Source organism: Trichomonas vaginalis, chromosome II (assembly GCF_026262505.1).
Source record: "Trichomonas vaginalis G3 chromosome II, whole genome shotgun sequence".
Classification (NCBI taxonomy): Eukaryota; Parabasalia; order Trichomonadida; family Trichomonadidae; genus Trichomonas; species Trichomonas vaginalis.
In genome coordinates, this window is record NC_067204.1 from 24,426,966 (window position 1) to 24,451,760 (window position 24,795).

General features: G+C 30.2%; 10 protein-coding genes across 10 annotated transcripts, besides 2 other annotated features; 5 read left to right on the forward strand and 5 right to left on the reverse strand.

Moving 5' to 3' along the window:
* Positions 1 to 27: 27 nt before the first annotated feature.
* On the forward strand, positions 28 to 6,818 carry TVAGG3_0602330 (ataxia telangiectasia mutated (ATM) -related family; the record flags this gene model as incomplete). The annotated part of the gene is made up of 1 exon (XM_001580728.1): positions 121 to 6,705. One exon carries the CDS (start codon positions 121 to 123, stop codon positions 6,703 to 6,705), a length of 6,585 nt encoding a protein of 2,194 aa, XP_001580778.1.
* Positions 6,819 to 8,269: 1,451 nt separating this feature from the next.
* On the forward strand, positions 8,270 to 8,885 carry TVAGG3_0602340 (uncharacterized protein; the record flags this gene model as incomplete). Its single annotated transcript, XM_001580729.2, has 1 exon — positions 8,278 to 8,634. One exon carries the CDS (start codon positions 8,278 to 8,280, stop codon positions 8,632 to 8,634), a length of 357 nt encoding a protein of 118 aa, XP_001580779.1.
* Positions 8,886 to 9,989: 1,104 nt separating this feature from the next.
* Positions 9,990 to 10,357: a mobile genetic element.
* Positions 10,358 to 10,532: 175 nt separating this feature from the next.
* TVAGG3_0602360 (post-chaperonin tubulin folding pathway) lies at positions 10,533 to 11,468 on the forward strand (the record flags this gene model as incomplete). Its single annotated transcript, XM_001580730.1, has 1 exon — positions 10,533 to 11,468. One exon carries the CDS (start codon positions 10,533 to 10,535, stop codon positions 11,466 to 11,468), a length of 936 nt encoding a protein of 311 aa, XP_001580780.1.
* A 162-nt stretch (positions 11,469 to 11,630) lies between these two features.
* Positions 11,631 to 12,439, reverse strand: TVAGG3_0602370 (bromodomain family; the record flags this gene model as incomplete). Its single annotated transcript, XM_001580731.1, has 1 exon — positions 11,707 to 12,435. The coding sequence occupies one exon, from the start codon at positions 12,433 to 12,435 to the stop codon at positions 11,707 to 11,709; it is 729 nt and encodes a 242-aa protein (XP_001580781.1).
* Positions 12,440 to 12,467: 28 nt separating this feature from the next.
* TVAGG3_0602380 (uncharacterized protein) lies at positions 12,468 to 13,025 on the forward strand (the record flags this gene model as incomplete). The annotated part of the gene is made up of 1 exon (XM_001580732.1): positions 12,557 to 12,991. The coding sequence occupies one exon, from the start codon at positions 12,557 to 12,559 to the stop codon at positions 12,989 to 12,991; it is 435 nt and encodes a 144-aa protein (XP_001580782.1).
* Positions 13,026 to 13,277: 252 nt separating this feature from the next.
* On the forward strand, positions 13,278 to 14,176 carry TVAGG3_0602390 (immunoglobulins domain-containing protein; the record flags this gene model as incomplete). Its single annotated transcript, XM_001580733.1, has 1 exon — positions 13,278 to 14,072. One exon carries the CDS (start codon positions 13,278 to 13,280, stop codon positions 14,070 to 14,072), a length of 795 nt encoding a protein of 264 aa, XP_001580783.1.
* Positions 14,177 to 14,524: 348 nt separating this feature from the next.
* TVAGG3_0602400 (cyclin-dependent kinase inhibitor 2C-related family) lies at positions 14,525 to 15,865 on the reverse strand (the record flags this gene model as incomplete). Its single annotated transcript, XM_001580734.1, has 1 exon — positions 14,525 to 15,865. The coding sequence occupies one exon, from the start codon at positions 15,863 to 15,865 to the stop codon at positions 14,525 to 14,527; it is 1,341 nt and encodes a 446-aa protein (XP_001580784.1).
* Positions 15,866 to 15,902: 37 nt separating this feature from the next.
* On the reverse strand, positions 15,903 to 16,577 carry TVAGG3_0602410 (protein kinase protein; the record flags this gene model as incomplete). Its single annotated transcript, XM_001580735.1, has 1 exon — positions 15,903 to 16,577. One exon carries the CDS (start codon positions 16,575 to 16,577, stop codon positions 15,903 to 15,905), a length of 675 nt encoding a protein of 224 aa, XP_001580785.1.
* A 1,695-nt stretch (positions 16,578 to 18,272) lies between these two features.
* Positions 18,273 to 18,399: a mobile genetic element.
* An 89-nt stretch (positions 18,400 to 18,488) lies between these two features.
* On the reverse strand, positions 18,489 to 20,143 carry TVAGG3_0602430 (uncharacterized protein; the record flags this gene model as incomplete). Its single annotated transcript, XM_001580736.1, has 1 exon — positions 18,489 to 18,917. The coding sequence occupies one exon, from the start codon at positions 18,915 to 18,917 to the stop codon at positions 18,489 to 18,491; it is 429 nt and encodes a 142-aa protein (XP_001580786.1).
* A 43-nt stretch (positions 20,144 to 20,186) lies between these two features.
* On the reverse strand, positions 20,187 to 23,030 carry TVAGG3_0602440 (uncharacterized protein; the record flags this gene model as incomplete). The annotated part of the gene is made up of 1 exon (XM_001580737.1): positions 20,187 to 23,030. One exon carries the CDS (start codon positions 23,028 to 23,030, stop codon positions 20,187 to 20,189), a length of 2,844 nt encoding a protein of 947 aa, XP_001580787.1.
* Positions 23,031 to 24,795: the final 1,765 nt, after the last annotated feature.

Below are 24,795 nucleotides of genomic sequence, written 5' to 3' on the forward strand. Positions count from 1 at the left end.
CTCAAGAATTTGGGAAAGTTAACTTAAAATTTCAAATTTATGATCAAATGATGCTTTAGATTCTAGTGGAAAGAGGAAACAATTATTATCTTTCTTTGACTTTTTTTTTAGAATGTTTTGATGCAAAATAATGATATTTTAACGAAATTCAGTACTATTTTCAATCAATTGGTATACGAACCTATTGATGGAAATCATATGCTATATGCTCTTCAAGGAATGCATGACTTTTTCAATGATTCTAAGTTTCAAATAGCAAAAGAAGATGTTGATAGATGGTTATGCCAGCTCATTCAAGCTGGAGTACAGAATAATGTCAATAAAAACTCAGATGAAAGTCTATACAACGAATACATGGAGATCATCAGATTATTAATATCAAAATTTAAAGCTTTAGACAGAAAAACATTCGGAAAAACGCTTTGTGCTTCACTCCAAGATGGTATTTATACACAAAGTTCGATAAAGCTTCCATTTATTTACCATCCCAAAGAACAGTTACAGATAGCGAACAAAAACCAGTCACATATACATCTTTACTTCGATATATTACAATCTTTCCTTAATATTTCATTTTCTATACCAGAAAATTTTTTTGAAATTATTCTCAATATTTTGTGCCATACAAAAGATTTTTCATCCGAGATTTTACACACATTAAGTTGTGCTATACCATGTGATCATTGCACATCATTAAAACTCATCAGAGTCCTTTTTTGTTTCATGAATAATTTTGCAATCAAAAATACCGAAATTGATACAGAAATTGATTTATTTGCCGCTAAAACATTACAACATTCATGTTCTAGATTACCATCCTACATGAGAAAGCTTTTAAGTCGAGATTTAATTTCATATATCAAATTTTATCAAAATATCAAGCTTCCGATGTTTCTTAATGAGTTCTTTTTGCTTATTAAGGAGTTTGTTGAAAGTGACCATGCAAATCACAAACTTGTTTCAGATTTAATTTTCAATAATTTTAAAAATTTTTATTACGTCACAAATTACATAGAACTATGTAAAACATTGATAAAGAACAACAACAAATACCTTGAATATTTCACCAAGGTCAATTTCGACTCCAATCCCGAGATAATTCCGAATTTAATGGAAATTTTTCCGAAATTTTCTCCAAATTTTTCGGAATTATCGAAATTTCCTCAAATTTTCTACAAAACAATTGTTAAGATAGAAAAACCAAGTCTTATACATGGCAGCTACTTATCCAGATGTCTTGATACCGCTTCACCTCCTTTAGAATTGATAAATGATCTCTACAAATTGTTTCCAAACATAATTTTAGAAAAACTTGACAAATTATCAGTTGATTTTGCGATCAAAATCTTTGAAGAGAACAATGATTTGTTTAAGAGATACATGAGCAATGCTATTGACATTGCCAGTAAGAGTTTGTCGAGAACATTGATGTCGATGATAATAATTTATCAAAAACAAAATGAAATCCAATTAACAGATGATTTTTTAATTGAATTAAAAAGCAATGTTAAAAATGTAGAAGCATATAAAGACAAGCATTATGTAAATGCTGTTTCTATGATACTCAAAGATGAAGAACTTTTGGAATTGTACACTTATGATTTCATCAAAAAACTTTTGTCAATTTGCAAAGAAAGTTGTCAAATTTTATTAGACAACAAATATTTGTCTTTCCACATTTTGAAGTTGTTAATGCAAATTTTATGGACTGAAGATGAAATACTACAAGGAATAAGTCTAATATTGATTTCAAGAATGAAAGATTTGTCATCAATTAAGACTTTGTACAAATACGAATTTGGTTCATTACTTGGAAATTTGTTTGTTCAGAAAGAAACGGTTTTTAATGAATTATGTACGATTATTTTCCATAGAAAAATACAAAACCACAAAAACATCATCAGTGCATTCCAGAAAATCATTTTCCCATTTATTATTTGTACAAGTGAACAAAATCTTCAAAAATTTTTGGAGAAAAGCAAATTGAAACTGAAAGATTTTCTTTCAAAAAACATTCCAAGCATTCTTGAATTCATTTTCACTTCGAATGACGAACAGATGAGTAAAAGAGCATTCGAATTCTTCAGAAAGCAGAAAATGACAAGTTTGCAGAAGGTTGTTTATGATAATTCCATTCGTTTCTTCCCTGTTTTGTTCATTGATTGTGTTTCTCCAAATGAAATCACAAGACAAAAAGCAATTCAAAGTGTCAAATCGATATTTGAGTCGAAATACATCGAGAAAAGTGTTTTGATATCAAAAGAAGAATATTTTAACCAACAGATCGTCAACTATTTCTATTTCACATTAGTGAGATTGACGAAAATCATTACAAGTCCAAATCCTTGTGATGAAAAACTCAAAATGGTCATTCCAACAATCAAATATTTGTTACCTTTCATTGAATCGGAATTACCGAAATTTATTACACAGATTTACACGGTTTTAATGAGAGTTTGCAGTATAGATATCTTGAAATTGAGTTGGATACAGTTTTGGTACGATTTCTGCAAAACTTTTTCTTCAAAAATGGAAAATGTTTGTTTACAAAGAATTTTTGTTCCTTTGACACAAAATTTATGTATTTTACACAAAGAATTTCCAGTTGAAATCTCCGCTTTCTTCAGGTATTTGATCATTGATTTGAAAGAAATAACAGAAGATTGGTTTAAATACATTTATTATTATCCTGTTTTGGATGAAATAATTGATGTAAAACATCAACTCCAAAAGGATATTAAACTTGAATGGTCCGACCAAATAATTTTGTTATCGCATAATTTGGATGATTTCTCTAATTTGTCGTTTAGAAATTTGTGTTTAGAGACTATTCGAAAACTCCTTAAAGATCATGAAGAAGAACTATACACAAACAAACTTGATATCAAATATTTAACAACAAAATTATGGAGTGTTGCTTCCCACGAAACAGATAAAGATAATGCAATGCTATTTGGTAGAATTTTGTCACTTTTACCGTTTACTAATGATATTTCTGAACCTCATTTTGATGTGATTAACAAAGATGACATTGACAAGATTATTATTAAAATCATTACTGATTATCTTGTTAAAATTCTTGTTAATTCGCAAATAACTTTATACGCGATCCAACAAATGTTGGCTTATTTAGGATGTAGAGATGTAACTAATGATACTCAAGCACAGTTTTCTGATGAAAGAGGATTGTTGAATTGGTCGAAATTCCCTGATGAAATCAAAACAGCTATCAATAATTGCAGATCAACATCTTTTAAGCAAACACTGCCAAAAGAAACTGAAACAGCTCTTAAGCCATTAATTGACTCTGCACATAGATTTTCTCTTTCAAGATGGATGAGAAATCTTTTTGTAAATCTCATAACAAAAGTGGACTCAATAAAAAGCAGTCCATCGAATTTTGATTACAGGAAAACTGATGGTGGTTATTTGGAACCATTAGCTCATCCAATAGGAGTAAGCAGTGCATTGGGTTATTTTGTTATTCCTTATTTGATTTCTTATAATTCGAGTAACGAAGTTTTTATAAATTGTTTGAGAAAAGAATGGGAATATTGCTACGAAAAACTTCGTGGAAATAACAAGAAACAAAAGACAATTGCAAGAACAGTTATTCAAGCTTTCTTTTCTTTGTTCGACAGCTTGGAAAGAATGAAAATTTCTGCTTCAAAAGACAAAATTTTGAAAGGTTGGACTTATCTCGAAATTGCTGACGAAAAGAAATTGGCAAAGAGTGCTTATAGTTGTCAATTATGGCAACGCGCTTTGATGCATTTTGATAATCTATGCCAGCTTTCAAAAGAAAACATGACAACGAAAAATCTCCAGTTAATGAAAGAATGTTTTACTAACAGTGGAGATTTAGAAAATGCAAACTTTTTGAAAAAGAAATTGTCAGAAATTTCTGACACAAAAAGTGACACCGCTTTGTCAGAAATGAATTTGCTTGATGAGGAAGAGCAGAGATCGCAAAAGATACTACTTATTAAAGAAATGGTTGAGAATGGAAGGTTCGAAAGAGCTTTGTCAGATGCGAAAACGATAAGATCGACGGTTATTCCTGATTTAAGGTTAGATTCAAGTATTTGTAGAAGTGCGATGAGTTTAGGAAAATGGGATGAGATCGAGAACATTATACATGAAAATTGCAGTGTTTTGACAAGAGATTTTGATGAATCGAGATTGATAAATGATGCAAATAATTTGAGATTTGATATTTCAGTCGCAAAATCATTTTATGATTTGAAATTCACGACATCACAGAATTTCAAGGATGATATTGATATCCAAAAGAAGAGAATGACCCAGGAATTGTCTGAATCATTTTTGGGAAGCTACATCAAGCTGAGACAGAGTTTGGTTAAAGTTAGAATTTTGGATGAAATGTCACTTTTTGCTGATAATCGAGAAGATTATAATTTAAGTCTTTTCAAGAAATGGATTGATAAAGAGCCACTCAGCTTAGATATTCTCTCTAGAGTTACATCAATTAACTGTGCAATGATTGATTTGATGGAGAAAAACGATAAATTAAATAATCTTACTTTAGAATGGATTGATTTAAGTGTTAAAAGTCGTCGTAATGATAATATAATAGCAAGTGAAATGCATGCAAATAGAGCTCATAAAATGATGCCGAACAATGATTTGGTTTTAATCGAATTAGCTAAAGTTTCTTGGTGTAAAAAGCCATCAGATACTTCGATTAATATTTTGAATACAATTAAACCAGAATCTGATAAACAAGGAAAGATTTCATTCATGAAAGCGCAATATCTCGATAAATTGAACTCTTTAGATGCTGATGGTTTAACAGAACTTTACAAGACAATCACTCAACGACCTGATTGCGAAGGTAAAGTTCATTATCAGTTTGCTACTTTGATTGATCAAAGAATTGAGAAATACATAAATTATGTCGAAATTGATGGCCAAGAAATTGGAGTTTCAACGAAATTAAGGAAAATGGAAAGCGTCAAGTTCTGGGGAAACACAAGTTCTTCAATGAACATTGCTTCATTCTTGAAGACTCAAGTTCCTTTGTGTTTGAAAAACTACTTCTTGACAATCATCAAAACTCCTCAATTGTCAAACGAAGTTTTACCAAGAATCATGGATTTGTTTTTCGAAACAATCAGAAATCTTCTTTCTGAACAAAACAAGAAACCATATTCTTTGATTTCGCAAAATCAGAAACCAACAATCATCCAACAAATCAAAGATGTTTTCAAAGAATATGTCAACAAAGTTTATCCTTATGTTTGGTTTAATTCCATAACACAATTGATTTCATGGATCGAACAACCATCTGAACTTTCGGAATTCATTCTTCAAATCATTTGTGAAGCCACGAAATGTCATCCTTCTTCTGCTTTATGGCATTTGATGTATGTTAATCATTCTTCATCCCCTTTGAGAAAAGAAAAATACGAAAATGTCATTGAAATGATATTAAAATCTTTCAAAAATGATGAAGAAAAGAATGATTTCCAAGTTTTAATACAAAAGTTTGTTAATATAACAAGTGGCTTAATTCAATTAACTGAATTACCATATCAAAGCAGAGAGACTATCAAAGTCAACGCCAGCGAGTTATGTCCTGAATTAGTTAAGAATTTCGACAATTGCCAGATTTCTATGCCGATAACATCAGCATTTCGTGATGACAGATTCAGTCGAACTCCAAAGATCTGTCAAATGGAAGAGCCAACATTAATTTTCATGTCACAGCAGCGTCCGAAACGAATTTCCTTGAGAGATGAAACTGGAAATTCCCATAGATTTCTCTGTAAAAGAGATGATGATTTACGAAAAGATATGAGAATGATGGAATTCGCGAGTTTCGTGAATAATGTTCTGGAAAGCGACAAAAAATGTCGACATAGACTTATTTCGATGAATGTATTTTCTATTGTTTGTTTGAATGAGAAAAATGGTTTAATTGAATGGGTGAATCATACTATTTGTTTCCGGAAGATTTTAAACGAATTGTATGAGAGTCGAAACTTGGGAATGCCTTTGAACGACATTTTAGACATTTTAGGACAAGATTCTCGCTACAATCCACAGAAGAAATGCCAATTGTTTTGTGAAAAGATTATTCCAAAATTCCCTCCTTTATCACATCTTTGGTTTTTAGACAATTTCAAAGATGCAAGTCAATGGTTTGTTGCCAGACAAAACTACACTCGATCAACAGCTGTTTGGTCAATGGTTGGCTACATTGTTGGTTTAGGAGATCGACATCTCGAGAACATTTTGTTCAATAAAACAAATGGCTCAGTTGTTCATGTCGATTTCTGCTACATGTTCGATAAAGCAAAGACACTTCCAACTCCAGAATGTGTTCCATTCAGACTCACACAGAATGTTGTCGATGCAATGGGGGCTTTAGGAGTTGAAGGAAGCTTCACGTCCAGCTGTATTTTAATGATGGATTCCCTTAAAGCCAAAGCGAATAAAATCGTCACAACACTTCAGACATTTGTTCAAGATCCTCTTCTCGAATGGAAGAAAGTTTCAAAAGATTTTGAAGAAATGGCTGCTCAAAGAACAATCAAAGAAGTTGAAAGAAGAGTAATGGGTTTCTCAGAAGATAGAGCAAGGAAATTTTCAACGGAATTCTTTGTTAGGGACTTGATTCAGAAAGCTCAGGACCCTAATAACTTATCAAGAATGTGGGAAGGCTGGCAAGCTTATCTATAAATAATTTGTTATTAATCTATATTAGTAAAATTATATTATTTCATGGTAATATTTTTTTTGATACTGCATTAAATAAATTTAATTAAGGATGTCGGAATTGTTAAAAACGCAAATTCTATCAAGATTTAATTCTCAATTTTCCCCATTCTTGATTATATTTAAATTAAAATTTAGTTTTCTTTTTACTTCTTTGTGACTAAAATAATGTAAAAAATTACTATATTTTTCCTTAGATTTGAATGATAGAATTTCCGAGAATTTTAGCGGTTTTAACCATAACAGACTTTTAAAATTAAATAAACAATTTATGTAAATTAGACTTGATTTTTATCACATGAAACCGTTTTTTCCTAACGGTAACATATAGTCATCTCAAAATCGCAGTTGAATAGCAATTCAATTTTTTGAGAGAAAAAACGTGCATGAAATGCAATATGATTTAATTATATTGATAATTCAAAATAAACATTTTGAATATTGAATAAATGTAAACATCTAATTTTGTTAGTCCTGTCTTTCTCATAAATTAATAACAGTATGCATCATGGATTGCTTGGTTTTATTAAAAAATTGCAATTTAGGTCACATTTTTAATCATTAATATTTTGAAACTCAAAATCAAGACATTTTAATGAATTTTGATATATTACAGTTAGTTTCTGCATCAATTCTGATGAAACAATGCAATTTCAATTTTCTGAACAAAAAATGCTCGTTTATTATTTTCGTTGTATGATGGATAAATGAATTAACAAGCCGAAAAGCAATCCCAAACTAACAGAAAATGGATACTTTTCCATTTGCGTTAAAAGGTCAAGTAGAATTTCTTAATTTGCCATCAAATTCAAATCATTTCCTGTTGGATGTTTCCATTATTTGTATGGTCACATTGTTTTTTGACTACAAATCTGAATCTCTAGTAACAAAGTTCAAAATTCTTCCAAATCAAAATTTTATTTTGGATTTTTTTCCGAATTACAAAATTTCATTTCGAAAAGAGGATACTACATGGAAGCTAGTATGTATTCCTTAATTTTGACCCAAAATCAATTGGATTTAATTGATAATTCCTATCGTCTTTTTTTCCAAAAAAACTATTTATTATTATTCTTTGTCTTGTATATAGATAGTAAAAATCTTCGTCTTAAAACTTTTCTTAATCTCATAGAAAAAAAAGCCCTCAAATTAAGCGTCCAGAGCCTTACCCTCTCAATCAAAATTAGAGTAGTGAGGTTTACAAATCCCAATTCAATACACAGAGGTTTACATTTTATATTGAGGGGCCCTCACTACTGAGATTTTGGGAGCACTATAAAATATTTGATCTCAGTTTTTGTGTTAATACACTATTTAATCAATATTGAGTTAATTTTAATCCAAGTAAACTAAATAGAATTTAGTAATTTCAAATAAATTCAATCTTCAGAAAAGAACATAAATGGAATTTCTTACTTTCATAACAGTCTAACCTAAACACCATTTATAAATAAGTTTTGAAAATCAATATTTTTAAAAACCATTGAATTTTAAAATCTGACAAAATTTTGTCAGATTTTTACTTCATATTTGCTTATGTCTGGCCAGCAAAAGAACCATGTATACTCACATAAGAGATTCGCCCAAAACTCCACAAAAATCAACACCAATAATCTATCTAAAGACCAGCAGTATCATTTAAGATTCCTTGATGGTTTTGATCCCGACAAAAGCCATTCCTATCCAATGATCAAAGGCTTCCCACTGGATAGAATTAAATTCATGATATCACAATTTGAATATCTTAATAATATCCATAAACTCCAAACCTTGCCTTCAACACGTGAACCAAGAAAGAGTAAGATGGCCGCTGCTTACTACTTTGACAAAAATCAAGATCTTTTTGACCAAATTTTTAGCGATCCATCTCTTGAGATTCATGATTACCCTTAAAAATTAAAATACCCAGATTTTCCTTACTTTTACCACCTCTCTAAAGCTTGGGACACCGCCTATCGTTGGGAGTAGCTATTAAATAGAACCACCAAGGGTATTTTTCGAACTGCCGGTGTAGTGTAGTGGAAGCATCCGACATAATGATTCATTATGCCAAGGTTTGATTCCCATTTAGCCAAATTTTTTCTTTTTTGGATCATGAATTTTTTTTGGGTCACTATAAGATTTGTTTCATGTTCTAAATCTGCTGCATATGTAATCTATTTTTATTTACCTATTTTTTAAAAATCTATTGGATTGCCAAATTTGAATATATTTAAAATCATAAAACTCCAAAAAAACTATAAATATATGTTTTATGCATAGTGCCGATACTCAAATATCAGATTACTTAGATCCATGAATAATATCCGAATTTTTTTTCTTAAAATTAAACTTCAAAACTTCTTCCAATCTTATTCTTAATCAATTGTAAATTTTTAAAACCATTTTTTAAAATAATTTTGCGTAAATTTTATTCTCATGTTGTTTTAATCGAAAATTGATACATTTTCAAAAAAATAATATTGACTTATGAAATTCATTTTTAAGGTGAAATAGTATTGTTTTTATTAAAGTATATGAATAATATATAAAAAATTAATGAATAATATAAGCAGATTTTTAGTTTACAAAACAAATATGAGCAATGCAATTTCAAACTTTTGCTGGCAATTTCGATATTGCTCAAGTTTGTAGTATTTGTGATACCTATAACATCGGCTTAATCAAAATTCGATTTTTCTTATGAGTTATTGAGAAAATTTGATTGCAATGAGAAGGATTTCGACGTTTTTGATAAACTAAGAGCTGAGCTTTAGGGGTTCAGTTCATTTATGGCTGTAGTTTGATGCGTAGATCTCTTTTTTATTGTAAATTCTTTCAGCATGGAGATCTAGAATGAATCTTTTGAGAACTTTATGAGTTTTTACACCCGTAAAGAGGTCCTTCGAGGAAAGATAGTCCAGACTACATGAAGATGTGGGTTAACCAAAAAAATCCGATGGTTTCCCCATATTCATGTAGATCTTCGAAAAAATGAGCACTAAAAAAGCCAAAAAAATAGGCTTTTTATTGGATTTGTACACTAGATCAATAATCTATTTAGGATCTGACACTCTTTTTAGCCAGAGATATGAGGTCCTTTCTAGGAAAACGATCTATTCATCCATAAAAAAAATGAATTATCTTTTTCCCCAGAAATTACATGGGGAGTGGTAAAAGTAAGGAAAATCTGGGTATTTTTTTAGATAACTTTTTTTATAATTATATTGTATATGACAACATTAATGTATTAAAACTTCGGATTTGAGGCCATTCACAAAGTAGTTCTTTCAAGATCTTGAAAAATTTAGAAGATCTTGAAAGAACTGCTCTCTAAATGACTGTAGCTTCAGTATTGTTACTATCGAGTAGAAAGTTATGGTAATTACTGTCATTTTAAGAGTAGTTCTATCAAGATCTTCCAAATCTTCGAAGATCTTAAAAGAACTGCTCTCTAAATGGCAGTAGTTTCGATGTTAACATGATAATGTGCGTGAAAGTTTCGTATTTGAAGTTGCTTTCTAGTCCCTCCAAATCAGGAAGATTCAAGACAGAGCTGTTCTCTTATTGGTTGTAATTCTGAAACCTACGTTGGTAAATGCTTGATTTGAATTAGAGGCCGAGGATTGGGGGAAAATTATAAAAAAGAATTTCATGATAAAAACTAAGATTAATCTTGGTTTTGGCGGTTTCTCCCAAAAACAGAAAGGAAGCGGTCAGAAGCCCTAGGATTTTTATGGTATCATCCAAGGCATAAGGATTGTTTGACGTCACTTTTTGTTTGTTTTTATGATGCACGTTTAATAAAAAAAATGTTTTCATGGATAAAAGGAACAGTATCAAGATTAATCTGGGGTACTCCAAAAACTGAGGATATCAAGCAGCCTACCAACCAAGAAGAACAACCTGAAGTTGCTAAGTCAGAAGAACCCAAAAAGATCGACAATGATAAGAAAGAAGAATCAAAGCCAATTGCTACACCACAACAACCAAAACAGGCATCAAAGCCTGCTTTTGATCGTTCAATTTTTGTTCAAAGAAATAAAACTGATGAGGTCATTAAGAGAGTTCCTGGTCAAATCAACGGAAATCAATTTGTTGCCTCAGACTTGGTTAGATGCAAAGTTATCGTACAAGATTTTGTTGATTCAATGATCTTCGATAGATGTACAGATTGCGAGTTTATTTTATCTGCTGTGAGAGGATCTATTTTCGCTCGCACATGTACTAATTGCAAATTTGTCATGATTACTGGTCAATTCAGATGCCGTGATTGCAATAACTGCGATTTCTTCATGCATGTAAAGACAGGCCCAGTTGTTGAATCTTCACACTCAATAAGAATCGGTTGTGCCGAAATGAACTATCCAGAAATGTACGAACATATGAAGAAAGCCCAAATTCCAATATTAAATAACCTTTGGATTGATGTTTACAACTTCACACCACAAGATGGAGATTTCTCATACAACAGTGGTGCTAAATTACATCTTGAATTACAAGGAAATGAAGAATCTCTTGTTCCATTTACATATCAGAAGGATTCATCAAAGACATATTTCTCCTTCCAGTGCGCTCAAGATAAACAAGATGAATTGATCAAACTTTCTCATCAAGATGCAATTCATATCCATAAGATCACTGAAGAATCAGATTCTTTCACAGTTGTTGTTGAAGGAAAGGATGAAAATGAAGTTCAAACAGCCTTCTCAGCAGCTTCTATTTCTAACATCAAGAAGTTAGAATAAAACTATTTGTTTTTGGAAATTTTAATTTTTTTTTTATTTATATTGACGGAAATGATGATAAACTATTCAGTATTTACAATAACAAAGATCTAATAATCAGTGTCAATTTAGAACTCTGAATTTCTGATTTATTTATTTTATAAAAAATTGTATCAAATATACATAAAATTCAAACATTTATACGTGCCAATAATATAATGATTAATTTGAAATTGGGAGAAAAAAAAACAAATAAAAATTAATCATGAATTTTGACATCAACTGGGGATATTTTCTGACCAAAAGGACGATTGTAAGGATCTATCCTACCAGCTGCAACTTCTTGAAGTAATTTCGTAATGTATTCTTGTAATTTTTGAACATCTTCGTTAGAAAGGTTTTTCGTCATTAAATATATGCTTTGACCGACAACAACTTTATCGGGTTGTAATCTTTTAATAAATGCAGCCACTCTTGTTGCTAAGCCTGAAGTATAGCAAATTTTAATATCCTTTAAGAGCTTATTATAGTCTGTTTCTTGATGGGAACTAGCTAAGAAATATCGGGTTCCTAATTTTTTGCCTGCAATTTCTGTTTCGATTGTTTTTCGTTCCGGAATTGTTCCACTTTCTTCATATTCCTCACATGATGATAAAAGAGCCAAAGTAGTATTATAAAGAGGTGAATCTAAGCTTGCTAATATCTTTTCAAAATCGATTTTAATCTGAAGAGCTGCCGCATAACGAAGTGTTCCGGGTTGAGAAACATCAATGGAGTTATCTATAAACATTCTAATGTTTTTTAAGAAAAGTACCGAACTTTTGTATAGTTTATGTTCGAGTTTGTAGTGAATTTGGCTAAGTAAAATCGGATGAGTATTCCCTGGAGAAGAAACATCAACAGGCGTCTCCCAAAATATTTGTACAAGGCTAGACTGCATCAATTTCGAAAAAATAAACTTGCAAATGGCTTCATCTTGTTCATTCATTTTTAGAAAAGTGACAAAATAAAGAAATATCTCACAAACATTGTAAAATATGCATAATACATCAAGTGATTCAGCTTCAAAGTTCGAACTAAACCTTAGTGCGACTTCTCAACCTAGTATTATGGAAGAAGAATTCAATTTAACATATAAATCCTATGATGCAAAGAAAAATTTACTTGAACATCGAGCAGAAGAGCAAAAACGTCTTTTTTCAGAGAGATGTTATGCAGAAGGCACGTCAATGTTTATTTTAAACGAAAAATTAAAACGAATTAAAGTCATTCAAGAGAGATTACAAGAATTAAAAGGCAATAAGAATTTAATGCCTACAGAACAAGAAGTTCGTGATGCTTTATATAGAAATAAACTCGAAGCAGAAATGATTAGTCCAGACCCTGAATTAGGAGTCAATCAACTTATTGAAGATGATTTAACTACGAAAATAGCAGATGAAATTCGAATACCTCAACTCAAAAACAAAATTTTTGAATTAGAATTGAAGAAGAAAGCTCTAATGCTATTGGTTGATAAAATCCTTCAACAAGATCAAGCGTAGACCTTTTCTAAGTATATGTAGCCCTGTTTTTCACGTATTATTGTAATAAAATATTATATTTTCTACTTTAGACTCTTTAAGTCAAGATATTGCAAATAAGCAACTAATATTGAAATAATAGAAATGGATCATGTTCACCTTTTATCATAGAATAATCCAAAAAAAATTAAAATTTTGAGAAATGTTACTTAGATTTGCCGATTATGTTCAAAAGAAAAACATAAAGCCGAAGAAACCATAGTATCAAAGATAAACAGAAGGAAAGAAATAAAAAAATGTGACAAAAATGTTATTTTTCTTTCTTTTTTCGGACTCTTTAGAGAAAAGACGTCGAAGAGACAGACATCAGCATCGCGATTATCAATATTTTAGACCTGAGCAAGAAATATTCCCACCAGATCAAATTCAAGGATCTTGTGACGGTGCGAATACAATTAGAATTTTATCAGGTGAATGCAAATGTGCACAAGGATTTCCGTTTGGAGATCCATCAGGCATTCAAGGATGCTGGAATTGTGAAGATGATTGCAATGATGACGCTAAATGCATTTATCCTGGAATTTGTCAATGCATTCCGGGATTTAAAGGCGATGGTGTCAGAGAATGCGAGCCAATAACTCCTAAATTACTTTCTTTTTATCCAAAATCAGGAAAGGCAGGAACAAATATCAACATTTCGTATTCCATGCTCAATAACTCTAATCCGTTAAATGCTTACTGCAAATTTGGATCAATACCTATCGATGCTAAATTTGTAACATCAAATTACATCATTTGCGAAGTTCCAAAAATGAAATCCGAAGATGCTTTACTTACCATCTCACTAGATGCAATGGCATGGAGTACTGAAGAATTCTATTTCAAAGTTAAAGGTGAATCTGATCCTATAAGACTTTTCCCCTTCATTTTAGGTTCAATCGTAATTGTCGGTACTATTTTATACGCATTAAACAAGGTAGCAGGAGATACTCGTAAAAAGAAGTATGATGATCATGTTCCTTTCCTTAAACTAGGCTCAAAGAAAAATGATGGAATATCTCCATTTGAATTATTCAAGAAGAAAGGAAAATTGCTTATTTAATCGTTGTGTGTTTTAGATGAGTTACTATTTGGGTAACATAGGAATTAAATGTGTTTATATAAAAAAATATTTCAATACGATTTCATTTTGAATCATATATAAAGCGTGCATACTCTCATTTTTGTTTTGACTATACAAATTGTTGAAAATGTATCATTAAGTTTAATTGAAATTTTCAAATTTGTGACTGCCCAGCTCATAAGGTATTTGATTTCTAGGAGAAATATGGCTGCTTTTTATAATAATGAATTCAGTATGCATTGGGAAATTATAACTCAAATTTGATATGTACAAATTTGGAGTTTTTGTAAAAATAAAAAAATAGAATTTGAATTGAAAATAGAAATTTTAAATCGTTTGCAAGTATTCGAAATGCGAGCAATTTTTAAAATTAAAATCACGAAATAAGCTGCTTTTCCAAAGATATATATAGTCAAAAATCAAAATCTTCACTATTGTAATCTGCTTCCATCATTATCTTTTTCGTTGATAGCTATCTCTTTTCTATTATTCTTTGCTGCATTATGAAGAACTGTTTGTCCATTTTCATCCTTTTCGTTAATATTGGCACCATGTGAAATAAGAAGTTCGCAGATTTCTTTATGATTCTCTATTGTTGCATAATGAAGAGCAGTTTTTTCATTTTCATCCTTTTCATTGATATTGGCACCATGTGAAATAAGAAGTTCGGACAGTTCTTTTCCAAAAGAACGTGTTGCTGAATAATGAAGAGTGGTTTTTCCATAATTATCTTTTTCATTGATATTTATACCATGTGAAATAAGAAATTTGGCGGTTTCTGTGTCTTGAAAAAATGGTACATAATGAAGAGCAGTTTTTCCATAATTATCTTTTTCATTAATATTTGCACCATGTAAAATAAGAAATTCGGCTATTTCTTTGTTGTTGCTTTTACTAACTGTATAATGAAGAGCTGTTTGTCCGTTGTTATCTTTTTCATTGATATTTGCACCATGTGAAATAAGAAGTTCGGCTACTTCTTTATGATTCATAGATGCTGCTTGATAAAGGGCAGTTTTCCCATCAGCATCTTTTTCATTGATATTTGCACCATGTGAAATAAGAAGTTCTGCTATTTCTATACAATTATTCTCTGCTGCATTATGAAGAGCGGTTTGCCTGAAATCATCTTTTTCATTGATATTTGCACCATGTGAAATAAGAAGTTCGCAGACATCTTTATTAACATTCGCTGCTGCAAAATGAAGAGCGGTTTTTCCATTATTATCTTTTTCGTTGATATTTATCCCATGTGAAATAAGAAGTTCGCAGATACCTTTATTTTCCCATGATGCTGCATTATGAAGAGCAGTTATCCCAAAAACATCCTTTTCATTGACATTTGCACCATGTGAAATAAGAAGTTTGATTACTTCTATATCGTTGATAAATGTTGAAATATGAAGGGCGGTTTGCTTATGAACATTCTTTTCATTGATATTTATACCACGCGAAATAAGAAATTTCGCTGCTTCTTTACAATTATTCCATGATGCTTTATGAAGAGCGCTTTCTCCATTGTGATATATTGCATTGTGATTTTTTGCATTGATATCAGCACCAAGCGAAAGGAAATATTCGCAAAGGGATGGAATATCAAACACTGATGAATAAACAAAACATTCGTTAATATCATTAGTTCGATCGAAATAAACTAAAAATGATTCAAGATTTTTATATTCTCCGCAATATTCTAATTCGATCTTTATATTGTATTCATTCATCAAGAATGTAACAAAATCAATGTTGTGCGAAATAATTGCATATTCCATCCAAAAATTATTTGTTTTTTTATATTTCAAACATTCACTAATGATCTCTTGATTTCCTCCTAAAAATGAAAGCGGAAGACATCCTTGAGTCATTTCTGAGTAAAATGTTGCATCTGAGGAAAAATTTCGTTCTTAAGTATTTGAAACAGTCAACAGCTCCATAGTAACAGCATAATTCAAGTAATGAATATCCACTGTTATTATTTATATATAAATCGCTTTTAAGATTTTTACTTAGATGAAAACCTTCTCTTTCGGTGAATGCAATGAATCTTTCTATGTCATTATACATAATTGCTCTGTAAATTGTATCTTCTGTAAGAACATCCAGATTTTCTGAGTTAATTGCTTTAAAATTGGCAGATTTGTCTAATTTAATTCCATATTCTTTATAAAACAAGAAGTTTGAAACACGATTAACATTTTTGACCTCTTGGATATGATAATCATCACATATGAATTTCGCAAGAGATAAATATGACTTTGTATAGCGATTATTATACGGAATGATATTCAAAATATCGCTGATAATATTTTCTGCTGGGAGTTGATTTGAATCGATCAATTCTGTTTGGATCTTTTTGTAAATATTGTTGAGTTCTTCTTCTTTTTCAGTTTTAAGCTGATACAATGCATTATATAAATCAATGTAGTATTTGAACTTACTTCGCATTTCCCCATATTTGCTTGGATGAACGTCTTGATCAGACATTAATCGTTTTTATAAATAACGCGTTTGTATTTTACTTTATAAAATATCTTTAATATTCATTAAGAGAAAAAGATTCTATGTCATACTTAGGAAAAACAATGATATCACAGATTTCGGAAATTAAAAATATACTCTGAACTTTTTCAGAGCTGTGCTCAGAGTATATTGGAATGCCAATCACTTCAAATTGTTTTGGGCATTACAAATTCATGAAAAAATGGGACCCAAAAAAATTTGAATTGATGGGTATTAAATTATGTATTTTTATTAAGTTTATAGATATAAAATGACATAATGCCAATGTTAAAGTAAAAGACATAAGATAGATCCATTAATCAACATGGAATATCAATATACAGTCAGAATTTAATTGAGAATTTTTAATTTGAGAGGGCCGTCTTATCAAAAAGTGGTATAAACTTCTCAATTTGGCGGCTTTTTCGATGACGAAATTATTAACTTTTTTAACTCTATAAATTTTAAATATTTATTCGAATAAACAAGATAAGCATGATTTACATTCAGTACAAGCTCTAACTTTCAAGTTTGAAATGCTGTGCAAGAGAAGAATTACTTGACTTCAAAATAAATTTGAAGTTAAAATCAAAATGAACGGATACTGACATTTACAATGGCGTAGATATTAAGTTTGCATGAACATTTTCTAGACTAAGCGATTGCTTTTTTTTAATTTTCAATTTTTTTTAAAATGTAATAAGCTACAGGTACGGAAACTTTATTTTAATTGCGCTAACTTGTTTGAAAAAATAAACGATATGTGTGAATTAAAGATATAAGATGAAATCGAATGAAATCTTTTCGGGTTTTCGTCATTTCGATTTGGAAATTGTTTTGACTACAGCTGCCATAGAGTTATATCTGGAAGAAATTGAAGGAAGGTTTTTGGTTTTGGGGAATTTGGGAATAAGTCAAGATTCCAAGTTACTTAAGAGAGCTTGGTTTATTAAAAGCATTAGCAGCGAAATGAGTATTGTCCAAATTGAATGCAAGAAAGGAGAGATGATAAAATTGAAAAGATAGATGTGTGAATAATAATTATAAAATTAAACGTGCATAAAAAATAATAAAAGAAGTAAAAAAAAGAAAATTGAAAGTTTTATGATATTATCGATATAAAAGAGAAATTAAATGATAAATTGGGAAATTGTAACAAATTAAAAATTCGATTTGTTCAATATTGACAGACATGAATGCATATTGCACTCATATGAGGCATATGTTGACATAATCAGTATCTTTTAATCCATTGCACTTATCATTGCCAATTATTGACGAAATATGAATTTGATTTCGTCAATGTTGACAGACATGAGTGTATATTGCGCTCATGTGAGTAACATGTTGACTTTGTGGTACACACAAGATGTATGTATCATAGAATGTCAAATATTGTCGAAATGTGAATTTGATTTCGTTAATCTTGAAATATCACTCATTTTTTTAAACAATATAAATTTATTCAAACAATTTACATGGTATTTCATATAAAAAAAAATAAAAAAAATCGAATCCAAAAGAATCACATGCATGATCATGCACGAAAATAATCAAATTACAATTCCCGTATTCATGGACTGATAATAATCTACTCGGCAAGGAATCAAAACTTTATTATATATACTAATTAGGGCTGCTATCAATTTTTGCCAATCAGTTTTAAATAGATGAATCTGTTAAGGGTGCACTTACGCCCCTATGGCATGGCCTTCAATTCATATGTTTAAGGTTAATTTTCAATGGCGCTTCACGCCAGTTGTCAAAAATTTGAATTAAAGTCAGATGGGCGTAAGTGCAGCCTTAAAAGAATCTTGAAAACTCCTGAATAATTGTTTTATTGCTAGCTAGAATGTCGAAATGTTGTACATTTAAAAATGCTGATAATATTAATTGTTAATGATATGTATCGGGTCTTTTTAAATAAGTTATTAACTTGTCTTCGGAAGCGTCGAATATAATATGAACACGATGCCAATGTGGCAGATCGTAACTATCTGGATTTTTTAAAATATGATCTCCTAATTCCGAATCAGCTTCTAAATTATCAGGAAATCGTTCTTCGACATAGTGATTTAATTCGGTAAATTGAAATCCATCTATAAGCTGAATTTTCCTAATATACCAACGCTGTTTGATATTTTTAATTAGTTGGTCTTTCACATTATTGTTTGGAATGCATTTTAAGCTCTTAATCATTGCTTCAAATTTTGATGCAATTGAATCAATCTGGTTTTTAATGTTTTCAATGATTAAACCAGATTCCATCGGTTTGTTGCAAAAGGCGCATTGAACTGAATCCTTTCTAAGATCAACATAAAGCATTGATTGAGATTTGTTACAATTTTCGCATGAATATGATATTTTTATCATCGGGATAATTATAATCCTCTCTTTTGTATAAATTATAAAATTATCCGTCGATCTTTGAATTTCATATGGCATCAATATATCTATTTGGATATTAGTTTTATTTCGAATTGATTCATTAATTAGTTTGCATTTTTCAACAAAATCTTTGTGCTTAAAGGTTGTTGGATTATCAATAAACAAGTCTTGATGAGTCTTAAAGAAAAGACAATGTTCATGTTCGAGTAACGATCTTTGAATGATAAAATCAATTCTCCCAAATTCATCTTGCATTAATTGAGATATAGAATGAATATAGTTATCTGAACAATTATTGAGTAAATGCATGCAGATTATTCCAGCAATTGTATTATATGCTTTTAATTGAACTTTTTTTGATTTGATCAACCTCAAAATCTCCTTTTTGTCAACTATGTTTTGATCCTTTTCTTTTTGGTCATTTTCAGACCCTATTAGAGAGATATTTTTTGCCAAAGCTGGTGATATTGCGAACTTATTTCTTGATGAATCTCAATTAATTTATTGAGACACTCAGGAACCAAAGATACATTGTTGTTCAGGCAACGACATAAAATCTCGAGATAGGGTAAGGAGTATGGAACTTTAATAAAAGATCTGTTATGATTCCAGCTTATAAACTCATTTCTTTCAATGAATATATTATATTCAAGAATATTTTTTGATTTTGAGTTTATATCAGGAATAATCGAATCCTCTTCATACATATTATTTGCAACAAATGAGTTCCCGAGATTAAAAATATTGGCAGATAGAATATCACACCATGTTAAACCTGTAATTTTTGAAATTTCGTTGGTAAAATGAAGAATTCTATATTTTTTTATAATTAAGTTTTGACTGGTTGCTAAGAATTGGCTGCTTTGATATAAAAGGGTAATATCATGCTTAATTTCATTAATATATTCAAAATATGAATTCAAAGAAGGAATTTGATCATTACTTAATTCAGTAAGTATTTCAGTTAAAGTACATGTGTGCATATAAAAATAGTTGTCAAGAATGTCGATTAAATACACTGGAATTATACATCCAAATACATCCTTCACTTCTGCTCGATTTATTGGAGAATGAATTTCGCCCCAACTTCTTTGAATGAAACCAATATGATCAAGTAAATTAATTTCATGAAAGGCAATTCTATTGATTAATCCTACAAAATCACTAATAATGCAATTATATCCGAATATAAAATCAGGTCTGTGCTTAATGAAATCTTCTAAAAATCGACTGAGCATTTTTTTTCTCGGAATTATCTATATATAAATTAGGCATTTGAATATTTTTACTGGAAACTGCATATGTTATAGTTTCGCATGTATCGTAAATATTACTTATAATATTGTATCCTTTTTGTACCGAGAGGGTAATCATTAAAGCTTCTCCTTCATTGGTAAAAGAAACAACAAAAGTTGCAATAGTAAATGTTGGAGTTTCATCTATATCTAGAGGCTCAAAAATATCCTGAGAACTCATATTATGTAAGTCGACTTCAAGCTGCCCATTCGCTTTGATTTTTACCCATTTTGCTGTTGACAAATGATGCTGCTTATAAAAATTGTCATATAATGTTTGACTTCTTCCAATAACTGCGGAATAATGGTTTCCAGAAGCAAGAAAATTTTGATTTGTATTATTTGTTAATTCAACTGATATAACTTCTAACATATCATTCTGCGAGAATAATTTAAAAGGGTTCTTTTTGGATTTTAGTTCCAAATTTGATAGATTTTGCCCTGCTAAATCTCTAATTTCTTGAGCACATTCATCAAATTTAGACTTTGGAATAAAATCCAGTTTATAAACTTGATTTTTCACTGATATAACAATTGTAGAATATTGATTGTTAGCACTTGATTTGATCTTTCCTATTAAATATATTATATCATCTTGTTCGAGGATGTGCATTAAATAGAGGCAGATTTCTGAAGGATTTGGATGATAAGCATTAATGATACTTGTCAGCTTTGGCAAAAATCTATTAAGGTATACACATGATTTCAATCCATTAAATTGAAGAAATTCAGTATTTAAAATTCTTTTATAAAACAGCATTCCAACTTGACCATGCATTGCTTGATCATGACCTGATAAAGGACATTTACGATTATTTATAATAATTGCTATTTCATCAAATGTTAGTGTATAATATTTATCAGCATCAATTAATATCCATTTGCATGTGAAAGGATGATAATGATCTGTGCAAATGTAAATATAAAAATGATTTGTCGAATGAGCAACAATCGCGCTAATTCTATATTCATATGGTGAGCCTTCAATTCTCCAAAATCTATACAAATCTATCCTTAAACAATCAACATCAATAACTAAGTAAGGAGGAGTTTTCTTGCAGGCGATATTTTTGCAGGAAGAATTAATTGCGATAAAATACGAATAATCTAATGCTTTGAAAAGAGGATCAAAGAATTGCATGTGTAAATCTTCATTGAACAGTTTATCGCTTCTTTGCATAAATTCTTCTGGATTACTCATGCGAGTTATTGCAGAATGACTTTTAGTGTTATAATATGTTATCAAGAGATTTTTAATATCATATACATCTTTGAAATCTCGATTAATAACTGCTTCAATTTCTGAAATAAGCTTGTATGCACGCGTATTATGCTTATCCTCAGGTATACTTGCTTTGAATGCTGCAATATACTTGTGGATTTCTGTTGAAAATGTTACTAAAAGCATTTCATTGTCAGAATCATGCTGTTTTTTCTCAGTAGGATCCATGTATACAAACAATTGAGGTAAGAATGATTGTGTTTTCAGCTCAATTTCTTGTTTCAAAATATCAGTTTCATTAGTATCCGGTTGAACAATTAACGAAGCAAGTTGTGTTTCATTTAATCGTAAATTCAAATTAATGAATTTTCTACCTTTATTGTCTTTAAGGCATTGGGTGTTTCCAAATAAAATTGGGTTATCCATTATTGATGATTGAACATCAGCTTTCAAAAGAATTTGATCTTTAACATGTGATTCAATGATCTTATTATCATTTTCGTTAATGCCACATGGTACAGGACCTTCATCAACTTCGCCAAATATCATGCCTAAAGAATCTGACTGATTTCTGTATGATTCATTATCATTTGGCAAAATTTTTTCAAGCAAAGAATCATCATTTTCGTTAATGCCACATGGTACTGGGCCTTCGTCAACTTCGCCAAAAATCGTTCCTATAGAATTTGTCTGAATACTGTTTTCTTGAGATAACGTTGCAGGAGCAGGAAGAGTAATAGCTGAAACGTCAGAAGCGATCTGCTTATCATGTGTACTTTGTTTGTGATTTGAAGATTTCTTATTTGATGAACTCATTAAATTTGCATATGCATCATATTTACTAAAATTCTCCAAAAATTGTTTTTGTAATCCAATAAGATTCTTCGATTCTTGATTTAAAAGATTCAGTACATTTCTAATGACAAATACAGAATCGTAATTAATTGACTTTTTATCATATAGTATAAAATTACTGAAATTTAAAAGGTTCTGAATATGAAATTGTTGAATTAAAGCAGAATTAAATACTTGTTGAGAATTTCTAGTCAAAGCAAAATGATCCTGCCGTGTTTGATATTTGATGACAGCTGCAGTGGTTTTTGGTTTTTTTACTTGATTCGTTTTAGTATAATCACAAACAATTGGAAAATCTGACATTCCTATTTTATCTTCGTGAATTGGAAATTCTTGTTTTGCAGCAGCACTGTGATAGCAAGTTTTGACATCCGGCTTATATGTGCTGTCTTTAATTTTCCTTTTGCGTTTTGAAGGTTTTTTTTGGTTTTGAGAATTCACAAATTTGAGCCATTCTTCATTTTTTTGAAGTTTTGATAAAAGATCATCATATTCTTCTTGGGATAGAGCAGATCCTTTTATATCATTATCTTCTAATCCACTTTCACTTGACTCATCATTTTCATATCGTATTTTCATTTTCTCGATCTTTTTATTACCATTGTATTTCAGTAATAACTTTTGAAATTCTTTTTTTCCGATTGAATTTTTTACTCTCTTTAATTCTTCAATGTGCATGGTATCAAAATCTTTAGCAATTTCGGTCCAATTTCCGTTATTCAGAGCATAACTATGAATTAACTTTACACGGGTATTGGCATCCCAAATAATTCTTCTCTCTAATTCTCTTATTCGATTGTCAAAGTTTGCAAACTCAAATTCGGATAAAGTGGTTGCAAATACTTGAGATTCAAAAGGGTCTGGACAATCTGGGATTCTGGCAATAATTTTGTTAATATCATCTTCTGTATATTTCTTTTCTTGCTTGATTTTTGTATAACATTCACCGTCATTTGCCCATACAACCGCCAGGCGTTTTTTAAATGATTTGTAAATGCTATTAATAAAATCGAGTGTAATATGCTGATTCCAAATTGTTACGATCCTTTTTTGGAGATCTGATAAATCTTTAATTTCTCGTTCAAGAATTGAATCAAATAAAATTTTTTAATAACGTTCAGATCAGGTGAATTGCTTGGCCATTTCAAAATAACACCAATATGCTTTCTTATAAAGTTATATGCATATTCAGTAACGTGAATGGTTGCTGAATCTTGAATCAAAATTGGAATTTCTCCTTCTTTTGTTCTGTTTTCAATTTCTTCCAACACACCATTATCTTCTAATATTTTGATATATTCATATTGATTCATTGCATTAGAACAAAAAAACAATTTGGATTTATAATCCTTGGAAATACAGGCCCATATCATAGCTGATAGATTATATTTTTTTGTCTCTAAATATTCGGGGTCATCTTGATCAAACCATTGTTTCATGTGATTTGGTAATTCTTGACAACGAAATTCATCACTTGGATAAAAAACCCAGTTATCATCCCAATTTTTCAACAAGCATGCACAAAAATCTACTCTACGCGCTTTTTGTTGTTTGGATAATTTAGGTAGCTTTGGGAGGAGTCCATAATCATATCTTAATAAATGTAATGCTTCTCCAATTTTTGTTAATGATATAGCCAATCTAAATTCCTTAATTAAGTTGATTTGTATTGCCTGTCGTGTGACTTTTTTAATTTTCGTTGTGACTTTTAAAATATTTGTCAAACTTTCAGCATTTAGAACTGGTTTGGGACCCCTCTTTTTTCAGGAGGATATGTATTATTTTCATTCCAATATTGAATTGTTTCGTTTACATGTTTAGTACCTGTGTTAGTTAATTTTGCTATAGTCGTAACAGGTAATCCACAATTATTAAGAAAAACAATTTGTCTATCAGCAGTTTTTAAGCTTTGAACCAAAGAAATTAGTTCAGTACAGCTTGCTAAGTTAGACAAAGTTGGATAAAATGTCAGATTTAACGATGGAAATGACTTAACATTTAGGTATGGAAAATGTTATATTAAAGAGTGGTTAAAGAAAATGAAGCTGAATTAATTAAAAATGAGAACAAATTAATTTTAAATAAAAAGATGATGGCTGAAAGTATGAAGAATACAATGTAGAAATCGAATGTTAGATGTACTTAATAAAATAAAGAAAAGTTTGTAGAATGACAGATATTGAATAAAAAAAAATAGAGTCAAATAATAGATATCAATACGGTAGTATAAGAGAATTGAGGTTAAAATGAAATATTGATGGATGTCGGTCAAGATTAAAGAAATCAAATTAATGTTTCGTCAACATTTAAGATTTTATTAGACAAACATATTAGACGTATCATATGATCAGCATTTGACTCACATGGGCACAATTAACACTGATTTTTGAAAAGATTAACAAAATGAAATTGATATATCGTCAATATTTGAAAATGAGAAGTG